Source organism: Peromyscus leucopus, chromosome 14, assembly GCF_004664715.2.
Source record: "Peromyscus leucopus breed LL Stock chromosome 14, UCI_PerLeu_2.1, whole genome shotgun sequence".
Lineage (NCBI taxonomy): Eukaryota > Metazoa > Chordata > Mammalia > Rodentia > Cricetidae > Peromyscus > Peromyscus leucopus.
Window position 1 is genome coordinate 38,510,564 of NC_051075.1, and position 12,023 is coordinate 38,522,586.

General features: G+C 50.5%; 1 protein-coding gene across 4 annotated transcripts in view; it reads left to right on the forward strand.

Moving 5' to 3' along the window:
- Positions 1–12,023, forward strand: part of Frmd6 (FERM domain containing 6) — a 240,067-nt gene that overhangs the window by 216,474 nt on the left and 11,570 nt on the right. For all 4 annotated transcript variants that reach the window (XM_037210598.1, XM_028858502.2, XM_028858518.2 and 1 more), the window contains 5 exons: positions 483–669; positions 3,821–3,976; positions 7,300–7,365; positions 8,167–8,235; positions 10,525–10,699. In XM_037210598.1, the coding sequence (XP_037066493.1) occupies positions 483–669; positions 3,821–3,976; positions 7,300–7,365; positions 8,167–8,235; positions 10,525–10,699 (653 nt within the window). The remainder of the gene's footprint in view (positions 1–482; positions 670–3,820; positions 3,977–7,299; positions 7,366–8,166; positions 8,236–10,524; positions 10,700–12,023) is intronic.

The following is a 12,023-nucleotide window of genomic DNA, read 5'->3' on the forward strand; positions in this document are numbered from 1 at the left end:
AGAGGTCATCATTGGATATGAGGAAGACAAAGCTTTTATACCTCAGGGGTAGATGGTTTCTAAACGGTGGATTTGGCGGGCAAAATAGGCAGGGTTACAGGAGCAGAACATAAGCATAACAAGTTAGTCCTAACGACCTCCTGAAACAAAGACCGGAACTGCTAATGCCCAGCTTCTGTCATGTCTGGGTTCTGTGACGTACCAGCCTTACCAGAGTGCAGTTCCTCAGATCTCCCTTTCTTTGAATACATCAAAGGCTGTGGGCCTTGGGGTGTGTTTTTGGCATCTGAGCCTTCCGACCCCCGCAGCCCCCTGAGGCGGTGATCTAGTCCCAGCTTGGGTCTTCCATCTTGGTGAAGTGGGCACAGGGAGCCGAAGCCAAGGGCCTCTGCCAGCAGATGCAGAGGGAGATGTGGGTTCTGTTGACATGTGTGTGTACCGTTCCACCCTGACACGACCGCTGTCCGCCTGTGTTTCCCCAGTGACCGAGTGGCCAGGTATTATTATTACTGGCACCTGAGGAAGCAAGTCCTGCACTCGCAGTGTGTGCTCAGAGAGGAGGCCTACTTCCTGCTGGCGGCCTTTGCGCTGCAGGCCGATCTCGGGAACTTCAAAAGGAATAAGCACCGTGGAAAGTACTTTGAGCCGGAGGCGTACTTCCCTGCGTGGGTAGGTACCGTCCGCGTCCTCCATCCTGCCCATGCAGGCACGAGCTCCCTCAAGAGAGGAACCCGCACGTTCTGGGGACAGTGAAACCCCTCAGGATGCCCACGAACAGGCCTAAGAAAGGACAGGAGCTTGTCACCCTGCATGTCTCTGCTAGTCTACTCACGGCTGAGGAGGCTCACTGGCCATCCCAGATACAGGGGAACTCAGGTGTCCACAGCCCCCCGCTGGGGTGTGCAGGGCAGTGACACTCAGGATCCCCCTGGTGAAAGGCATTTTCTTACCCCTTGGAGGAAAAAAAAATGATCACTTCTCAAGAGATGAGGTCATCCGCGGTTTTCATGGCCTGAGAAAACAAATCTGAACCCCCCTTTGGCTCTGACCTCTGTGTCCTTCCCTGCCAGGTGAGGAGCCACGAGAAGATAGATGTAGGTCAGCCTGCTCCCTAGCCTGTCGGGTTGCCCTTCTCGCTGCAGGCCACTCTGTCCCTCCCCTCTGTGTCCTCCGCTCGCTCGCTCGCTCGCTCGGGCTCAGACTCTCCCCTGCAGTAGGTCGATCTTCACAGAACAGTGGGTCCCCTGCGTCCACAGAGCCCGGCCGCCTGGCCTGCTTCCCGCCCCAGGGGAGCTTGAAGAAGCCAAAGACAGGCGGCCAAGTGTGTGTGACTTCTCCAGCTTCTTCCTTCCCGTGTGCGTTCCTCGGTCCACCTCCGCCCGCCTGCGCCCCTCAGCTCATGCTGGCCTCTCATTGCCTGTTTAGCAGACACTTTTCTCTCGTTTTCTGAGTTTTTCTACCGCGCTTGGCCCTTAGCCGTTTACCCCAGGGAGATTTCATCCCAGTCACTGCCTTTCGTGACCACCTTCACAATAGGCAGGTGACCCCTAAATATGTGTCCCGCAGACCCAGCACCCCACATCACACTCCTCTTCCCCCCACCTCCGTATTCCTGGCATCAGAGTGCTGGACATGGCCGTCAGCCCGGTTGCCCAGAACCTGGCTGGTGTCCCATGGACTCTGCTTGGTACTCTGCCCCCTCCATGTCCCACGCAGCCACAGCAGCGTCCTCTGGCATGGCCCCTCCATCGCCTGTCACCCTGCTTAGCCCCGAATCTTGTGACTTGGTTTCCTTCCGTGTCCACTGCATCCCCTCCGCTCAGCGGTCCCTCCGCTCGAGTCCCGGGTCTCAGCACACTGTTTGTGGCGCCGGCCCTGCTTCAGTGTTCCCCAGCCTACAGCTGAGAGGACTGAGCCTCTGTCTTGCACAAACCTGCAGCAGCTCGGTGCTTGCCTGTGCTGTGAAGTCCCGGCTCCCAGCTATGAAACGCCAGGATCTGGTTCCCGCTCCCTCCAGCTTTTCTCAGCTGTTTGTCCTACACCTTCAACCTTGTCTTCTGGCAGCATCCAGCCTAGTGACTGACTTACCCATGGTTCTGCATAGCCACTGTGCTTTCTCACTTCTGGCCCCTCCTCTTCGTTTGTTTGTTTGCTTGCTTGGTTAGCTGGTGGTTTTGTGTTTTGAGACAGACTTTCACTATGTAGCCTGGCTTTCCTGAAACTCCGTGTAGACCAGGCTGGTTTGGCACTCACTGAGATTCCCCTGCCTCTTCCTCCTGAGTGCTGGCGTTAAAGGCATGCCTGTGCAGCACCACACACAGCAGGGGCCTCTCTTATAGTGCCTTTAGCATGTGGGGCCTCTCTCCTGGTGTCAGCTGGCTGCCTCCTGACCCTCTGGAGATAAGCTCCTGGGGTTGGGTGGGTGTTCCTGCTGGGGTATCCAGCACTGTGCCTGGTGTCCCTGCTCTGGACAGAAGGTCTTGGACATAAGTACTAGTCATCTGTTCCCAGATAACCTGTTTACTGCTTGTCCCGACTACTGTAGTATATCTTCGTATATCTTAAGGGACAAGGATGGCTGTAGCCACTTCTGGTTTTAATTGACATTCAATGTTTGGTTATCGAAGGGAAAGTGTGCGATGTGGCACCTCTTGCTGTTGGTAGCCGGCTTTGTGTTCTCCGGCTGTCATACCCAAGGGTGGTCATTTCAGTCAGAGCTTCTGTAGTATGTCATAGCCTCAGTGGCCAGGGTACCAGTTCTCCTTTCCAGTCATCCAGTTCATCCACGTGAATGTCCCCACACATAGTGTCTCCATGTGTTCAGGGCTGGCAGAGACAAGCTTGGTGTGCTGACGGAGATGCTCTCCAGAAAGACAGAGCCAAGGAGCAGAGGCTGTAACTCCAGCCAAACTTGATAATGGCCCTGTCATTTCCCATGCATGATTGTTTTGTTTTGTTTGGAGACGGTTTCTCTGTGTAGTTCTGGCTGTCCTGCAACTCTCTGTAGACCAGGCTGACCTCAGATCCACCCGCCTCTGCCTCCCGAGTGCTGGGAGTTCATAAATTCTTTCTGAAATATTCAAAGTAAGCAACAGATGCCGGGTCTGAGAAGCCACGTCACAGCTGAAGACTCACCGGTGTTTTCGCTCTCCTTGAGACCCTTCCCTTTGCTCAGGCCGCCGCCGCCATCTTTTCGTGGTTTCAACTCCTTGTGAAACCAGGGAGGGCATTCTCAGCACCTCTTAGCCTGCAGCTGCTGGGGACCGTGTGTCTTTGTCACCTTAAAGCTCGGGTGGACACCGTCTGAGTGTAAGCCTCAACAAGTCACCGTGAACGTTGAGTTGAAGCGGTGTCCTCGTACGTTTTCAAGTGGAGGTCCTGGCCCCTGGTGTGAAAACCAAGTGTTCCAAAGAGTCCTGCCTGGTCCTTGACCTTCCCCAGACGAACATTTATGGTGTCGTGTTCCGTGTGTGTGACTGGGGAGCCAGTGGGAGCCAGAGACTGCCGTGTTCCGACGCAGGTGTTTTTTCTGGTGCCCGTCACGTGGGGAGTACAGTCCATGAACGGTGTGAAGTTACACCAGTTTGTGTAGGGTTCTCCCCCGCTTCGGTGATTTTTAAAACCAAGAGAATCGGTTTTTCCCATTGGGATTTTTCTTCTACCAAATGGACCTGTAGCTGTTAACGTCAGCCCGTTCCACCCAGTCGCACGAGAGAGTTGGAAGTGGAATAAAATTAGAATGTCTAACGGAAGTGAGCCGGTTTGTGTGGCCTATTTTAGCCTCTCACCCTCTTGTCCTCTGGGGGCGGTGTTCCAACAGGTTGTTTCCAAGAGGGGGAAGGAATACATCCTGAAGCACATCCCAAACATGCACAAAGACCAGTTTGCCCTGACGGCCTCCGAGGCGCATCTCAAGTTCATCAAAGAGGCCGTCCGCCTGGATGACGTGGCCATCCATTACTACAGACTGTACAAGGTAGGAAAGTCCTCGGCCCAGCTCCTGGCTGTGCTCTTCCTGAGCGAGATTCCAGCTCCCCTTGGTTTCCAGGGCGCAGGCCTGGAGGCCATCGCGATCTGGCCTGAAGTAAACGTCTGTAACAGTCGGTAGCAAACGGCTACAGATCGTGGCTCTGGCTCTTCGTACTTAGGCTGTCGTTCTTTTTCGGCTTTGGAGAGCAGCCCTTGCCACCCATTTGGTGGGTATTATTTTAGCGTTCCTCCAGGTGATGCTCCAACCCTCATTCACCTGCCTTGTGTTCCCTGAGTTACAGGAATGTCCCCACAGGACCCAGTGCAGACAGGGCGCTATGTTCCTGGTTTATTCTTCAGATCCCTGCCACTCTGTAGGAAGCGCTCATTTTATAGGCCAGGAGGGGAACTTGAGGAAGTTAAATAATTCATCAGGCTTGCAAAACCAAGTGACAGAAAGTGAATCCAGCCCAGGCTTCTCGATGACAAAGTGCGCGTGCGCGTGCACGTGTGTAAGTCTGTAAGTCAAGCACTGCTCACACACAGGTGCCCCTTATTCTCTCTTGCAGCCTGTGTATCGCTAGCCCTACTTTTCTGGCCTGAAATGGGCCACACGTTCACAGAGCACTGGGGAGGGGGTACTCTGCACACACTCACGCTGTCCTTCAGCATCTTCTTGCCTTCTCTTCCCTGCTCCACCCCCCACCCCCCAGAATCTTCCCTGTCCTCACAAGTGCTATTGCTTGACCAGAATTGGGTTCTCCTAAGTACTCAAGGTGTTTTTACAAACCCAGTGGGATGAAGTTGTTAGAAGGTGATCTGTAGGCCTTCACTGTGAGATTGAACCCCAGTTTGGCTCTTTACTGTGTGACCCTAGGTAAGCATTTGACATCTCTGTGCTTCAGCTGTCCCATAGCTTAAAGGATGCTAGAACCTACCTACCCCAGAGGACTGCAGTGTAGAGGAATTGATGAGTGAACCGTGCTTGAAACAGCGCCGGTCACGTGTCCAGCAGAATGTTCAGCGAGCTATTCTGTTGATAATGTTTGCTGTCCCTACCACACCCTTTGTGATGAGATTAGTATAACTGTGTGTGTGTGTGTGTGTGTGTGTGTGTGTGTGTTTAGTTATATTTCTGGGTAGTCTTCCCAGCCGATTGCAAAACTCCACATACTGCAGAACTCGGCATACTCTCCTTCCGTTGCTCTGGCTCTCACAGTTAATACCTCACCATCCTAGGAAGGCATACGGAGTTCCCTGAGATCTGTCTAAATTCCTAAAGGGTTGACTTGCTTTTCCTAAGATGTCTTTGTGACACCTTGCTTTACGTAAGAAAATTGCAGGAAGTGGCATTTGAGACAATCCGTTCATACTTAGAAGTACATTAGAAATATAAATGGTATTTCGGACATTTGAGACAATCCGTTCATACTTAGAAGTACATTAGAAATATAAATGGTATTTCGGACATTTGAGACAATCCGTTCATACTTTGAAGTACATTAGAAATCTAAATGGTATTTTGGACAGACTGTGGCCTTGGAGTGAGATCTCAGTCAGAGGCCCTGGGGATCCTGGGCAGCTGCACTGGTCACGGGCCATCTGTTGACTAAGAATGATGCTGTGTCCTGTGAAGGCCAGAGGGGCCCATGCAGTAACAGGCCTGAAATAGCAGGACACCTATGACATTAGCAGGTGCTCAGAAAGTGACATTGCTTTTTGTCTTATTCGCTGGGGAAGCTGGCCAGTTTAAAGAAGCCCGAGAAGGACTTAGTCTTTCAGTAAAGTTGATATGGTTCTGTGTTACATAGAAAACGCCTTGTCTGTTTAAAAAAGACATTCAATAGGGAGCCGTCACTGAAGTGAGTGGAGGAGATACCGCTTGCTACCTGATGGAGACCTCCTGTTTGGAGAATTCACATGGCATCCATTCAGTCTCCTTCAGTACGGGCAGCTTATAAAAAGGGAAAAGGCAGACCAGAGAACTCTCTGAAGGAAACGGCTGTGTGTCTGTTTTCTCCCTACACTCCGCAGGCACAGCAGCGCTGTTTTGGACCCTGCCTTATTTCAGAAAGCGTGGCACAGCCTGGGGAGGGAAACCGGCCTGAGCTGGTGTGCTGATGGGGCAGGCGTGTGAACCTGGCACTGCATATGCCTTTATTGACATGAGAACGAATTAGCTGGGAAGAAATCAGCCAGGCTAGTAACAGGCCAGCTTCTTCTCTATTCCAGGAAAGAGCGTGTTTTCTAATACTTCTCCCTGTGTTCTGAGAAAACTGGCCTTAAACTTAGTGAAGACCTAGGGGGCCGGAGAGGTGGCTCAGTGGTTTGGAGCACTCGTTGCTCTTTCAGAGGACCTGGGTTAGATGCCGACCCCCCACGTAGTGGTTACAACCCTCCCTAACTTCAGTTTCCGGGGCATCCAGCAGCCTCTTTCAGCTCGGCCAGCCCTGGGTGCATGTGGGGTGCACATACATACACCCAGGCAAAACACCCATGCACATGAAAGAAATCCAAAACCGCTTTTAAACGTAATAAAGATTCGATAATACTCACTTATTGTTTTGAGATTTCTTGTGAAGAAAATGTTTCATAGTAAATTTCAAAGTGTCATGCCTACTCATTACACATAAATCCTTAAAGATTTGCCCAAGCTGAGCACATTTTTAAGTGTAGCATTCTTTTCCTTATAGTTAAAATGGCTTAAGTTTTACAGTTTAGATACATAGACACATAATAGTAGAATGTGTATCCTGTCAGCAAGTATTTGCAAGTTAACAATATAAAGCTTCTTCGGGAGAGCCTTAAGTGTTTGGTCACGTGTCTCTCCTTTCGGCATCAGGGATAGGTAGGGAGCCGGGGGAGTTCCCTGGTTTGAAGCCTGCCAGCCTGCCAGCCTGTCAGTGTGTCTTAGACTGTAACTAGGCCACTGGATCCGTAGGCCAACATCCACACAGTACGTAAACACAAAGAGAAGGGGAAATGGTCAGTGGGTGGGAAGGCAGTAAGAAATGCCTTGCTGCTGCTGGAGTTCTTAGTGCCGTGAGCGTTTAGAATAGTCTCAGAAGTGGAAGTTGTGTGTACAGTGCTGAACACTAAAACCTGGAAACGTAAGGAGTCAGAAATAAAGAGAATAATTGGTTTATTAAATGCTCACGATATTCTGGAGCCTTGCAGGAAACCAAGGATGCGGAAAGATTTGAGCAGTTATTTTAGGTTAAGAAAACAAAAAGAAAAAACCTAATTCTGAAATGTGTCTTTTGTTTCTTAATGGCTCAGTTGTCTATTATACAAGGAAAAATGGTTTTTCATAGAATTGTATCCCTTCAGGATAAAAGGGAAGTTGAAGCTTCGCTGACCCTGGGACTGACCATGCGGGGAATACAGATTTTCCAGGTTTGTAAATGGGGGTGAGGGGGGCCGGGGGGTATCAAATGGTGTTGAGCAGGTCTTACTACAGAGAATGCCTGTGTGACCCTGCCGCGGGCTCAGCCTCACTTCCTGTCTGTCTGTCTGTCGGCACAGAGGTGGGTGATGTCAGCCATGGATGGAGTGGCTGCGCCTGCCTTGACAGTGGTCGGTCCCCCTTAACAGAAAACACAGGGCGGAAGATCAGTCCAGTCAGGCACTCCCCAGCCTCACTGTCCAGACTTGGCTCCTTGGGTCTCGTGGGTTATCAGTGTTCCTCTCTCCCACCGTAGAAAGCTCCTACCTACCCAGTGCTTCGTGGCGGTTACAGTTTTCTGACACACGGTGTCCTATAAGTGGGTGGGGCTGTCCCCCTTCCACAGGTAGAGCAGTGTCTCCCTTGAGGCTTACATCGGGGACTGGGAGGAGGTAGCTCCCTTCGAAGAAGACAGAAAAATGTCTTATCTTTGATCCAGGCAGAATATCCAGCTATGGGACTCTCAGTCCCTTGGTTGCCGAGTGTCTGTGAGTCTTTTAGAATTCCTGTTTAAATGCAGGGTTAGACCCTAGGGAAGGTTGCCTTTGGAGAGCCAGCGAACGCAGTCCGCGGGAGCTGCTGCGGGGTTTTGTTGATCAACTTAATTACCGTTGGCCCTCCTCCAGAGAGGGCTGAGGACCCTTTCCGATTTTTAATTCCTGAATCATGGTTTACTCTGAAGTAAGAAGACAGTTTTAGGATATCTGTTGTGATTCCTCTTAACTCCTTCTGTGCTGAAATTCTTTCTACAGAATCTAGAAGAAGAGAAACAATTGCTGTTCGATTTCCCCTGGACAAATGTTGGGAAGTTGGTGTTTGTGGTAAGTGTAAAGTAACTCAGAAAACAGGGGTGAGGAGGAGCAAAAGAAGCCTTACAGGTTGATTTAGAGAATTTGGGGGGTTTCGTTTTGAAAAACATTGTGACTAAGAGCAAAAGGAATCTTGCTTTGTTCTGTTTTTTGAGTGGGGTCAAGGATGGTTGTTTGTTTTGTCGTTAAATCAAAGCTGGGCTGGGTGAAATGCCTCAGCACAGAGGGCTTGCAGCCAAGTTTAACAACCGGAGTTGAATCCCTGGGCCCCACAAGGTGGAAGGAGAGGACCAGACCGTACAGGCTGTCTTCTCCCCCGCCCCTGACACACACACTCACTCGTACCCCTCACAACATACACAAAAAAAGTTTTAAAATTTCTTAAAAAGTAAAAAAGCTGACAACAATGTGCTTTCTTAGGTATTCTCATAACCAGAGTTATTTATGCCAAAAGCAAATTAAAATCAAAGAATTTAATGTGTGTCCAGTGTCTGCCACTGCTGTAAGTAACCTGGATTGCAGGAGAAAGTGAAGGGAAAAACACAAGGTGAATCCACCAGATAGGATTGCGTTTAAAAATCCACAGCAGAGGCGTTGTTGGCACTCGGGGTAAGTGACTCAGGGTGTGGGCTGACTGTTGGCCCAGGAAGTCACCTCGTTCCAGTGAAGAATGCAAAGTGAAATTGACAAAGGTGTTTCCATTAATGCCAGATGATTTCACAGTTCAGCTCCTCGTTTTCGGTAGTCCGCCATAAGCAATGGGGGAAAGCTCTGAGATGATAATAAGTTGTGTGAGAACAAATTCTTGACTCTTCACCATGTCCTCTACTCTGCCAGCCACGTTCACTGTGCGGTAGCCTTCCAAGAATTACAGTTACTATTGTGTGTGTCTATGTGGAGGTCAAAATCCATGATTCTACTGAGTTCTGAAGCAATTGAGAAAAGTAAAGCTGTAGCTAAGGTTGGGTAGACCAGAAGGCCTAGACAATAGAGGGCCATCTTGCCTTTGTTGCCTCGCAGCCCTGCCAGTCTGACTCTGCATTGCCTTAATTCCTTGAGCACTGTCTGCCCTGGCCTCACTCATGTTAAGTGGAGCTTGCTCTGCCCTGGTGCTCTCATGGTCTGGCCCTTTTCCAGAACTGTTTGAAAATCATAACCCCATTTGCCTCCTTCATGGCCAGAATCAGTAGTGATAAAATGCATTGATGAAATGAAGACCCTTTAGGGAACTTTAGACTTCCTGAAAGTCTCACCACACCACCCTTCCCTAGACGTTTTTTGATTCGGCATGGACACCAGGAATCCATTTCAAAAGTTTCCCAGCCCTGCCTACCGGTGAGATCTTGAGCAAGTGACACTCAGTTTCTCTCTGCCTTGGCTTCCTTCTGAGATGGGAGTAGCCTGTGCTCTTCACTACCGACATCTTGTGAGGGTTCCATGAATTGTTGCATGTGTGGTACTCACTGGGAGTCAGTTATTGCTGCCCCAGCATTGGGGTCATTCAAGAGCCAGTGCTTTAAAAACATAACACAGTCTCTGTGTGAGTTAGAGTCCTTTCTGGTGGTGGTGGTTTTCTTACTCTTTGTCTCTTTGGTGGCCTGCCACCCAGCTCCCACATAAATCACACACGGAAGCTTATTCTTAATTATGAATGCCCGGCCTTAGCTTGGCTTGTTTCTAGCAGCTTTCCTTAAATTATCCCATCTATCTTTTGCCTCTGAGCTTTTATCTTTTCTTACTTTGGTAACCTCACTTTCACTCTTTCTCCATGGTTGGCTGTGTAGCTGGGTGGCTGGACCCTGATGTCCTCTTCTCCTTGTTCTCTTGCTCCTCCTTCTCCTCCAAGATCTCTCCTTCTGTTAATTCTCTCTGCCTGCCAGCCCTGCCTATCCTTTCTCCTGCCTTGCTGTTGACTGCTCAGCTCTTCATTAGACCATCAGGTGTTTTAGACAGGCACAGTAACACAGCTTCACAGAGTTAAACAAATGCAACATAAACAAAAGTCACACACCTTGAAATAATATTCTACCACACAGTCCCCTGATGCTTTGCTCCATCTCCACCTGCCTCATTTGCTACATTAAAGTGTTGGGGCCCCATCTGAAGGGGTCTCTTGTGCTGGGCCAAAGAACATGAACGCAGCCCTCCCTGAGTTTGGTATTCTCTGTCCTTCAACAGCTCTGAAGGGGAGAGGAGAATAATGATTTGTCCCTCAGAGAATCTTAATTTAAAAATGAAGGGGACTTTGGCAGTTTGGAGATTTTTTTCTGCCATGATTCAATTTGCACTTTGCCTCCACAGGGCAAGAAGTTTGAGATTCTGCCAGATGGCCTTCCCTCGGCCAGGAAACTGGTCTACTACACGGGCTGCCCCACCCGCTCCCGGCATCTGCTACAGCTCTTGAGCAACAGCCACCGCCTGTACATGAACCTGCAGCCTGTCCTGCGCCACCTCCGGAAAGTGGAGGAGAACGAAGGTGGGAAGGGTCGGGGGATGCTGTGGGTCCCCCGCTGGCCTCTTCCTCTCCCTGCCAGGAACAGGAAAGTTTAAACACCTCCAGAATGGGATCTTTAGAGACGGAGACTGGAAATTCCGAGCTCAGTTCCGTTCATGTCTCAGTCCAGGAGGCCCTCTGACTGAGACAGCGCCCCAGCCTCGTCTGTTTGGCCCCTCGCTTGAAAAGCTTGCAAAGGACTAGGGTGGAACCCTTCTGCGTCAGAGTGATGCCTTCCTCAGGCCCACGTGACGGTGAAGATAAGTCACAGCTCCTCTGATTGACAGCAGGGAGACCCTCAGGATGACATATAATAGTAAAAATGGAGAAGGCCTTTTCTGCCCACGGACTTTGCCCACAGCCCTGTGGTGGCTTCGTGGAGATGTAGTGGACCCGAACAGTGTGTTTGAGGTCCTAGCACTGTTCCCGAGGAGAGAACGAGCTGAGTGAGGAAGGAGGCAGTGTCGGGGCCTCTGGTGGCAGATCCCAGTTAACAGCTTCTGTCTTTATCATCAGTTATGGGCCCTGGGGCTCCTCTGCTTAGTAAACACCCCCTTCTCATCCCGATTGTGGACAGTGTCACACGATCAGATTCGAAATGGAATGTCTGCCTGGGCCTCAGGACACAGTGGTTCATGCTGTGGGTCTATATATTAAACAATGGATGTGCTGACCCCAGTGCTCCTGTGGAAAGGGACAAGGACCTGTCCTCCCTCTCACAAAGCAGCCTTAAAGAAGACTTGCATCTGATCACCTTCTCTAAAGCCAGATGTGACCAGATGTGTGCGGAAATTCCTTACGTCTACAGTGGTGAGACCATGAATCACTCCCTGCCATCTGCCACTGTGACTCTCCTGTGGCACCATGCGCTGTACTGGCTGCTGGTGCAGGCTGCCCATCTCCCATCAGCCTAACACATATGTCACCTGGGCTGGCATGAATCTTAGGGACCCACTCTTAGAGACTTAGGAATCTTAGGGACAAAAGCACCAAGGAGGAGCCTGTGAGAGCAGGTGGCCCACCTGGGTGTAGAGCCCGTGATCTCCCAAATCTGCCACACTCCTAAGTGGCCACTGTGGCACCTCAAGAGAGGTTCATTTATGGCCTCAGTTCTCAGCCCAAGGCATTGTAGAAATGCAGAAGACCTTGAGGGGACCCTGGAGAGGCCGATAGAGTTGGTGCCTCTTCTCTGCAGAGATGAGGGAAGGTTGCAAAGGATGCTGAGCTCTCGGAGGCCAAGGCACCATCCCCTTGATGTGTTGGAGCTTAAGTGAGCAAATGTCTCAGTCCACTCTGCTGCTGGAAC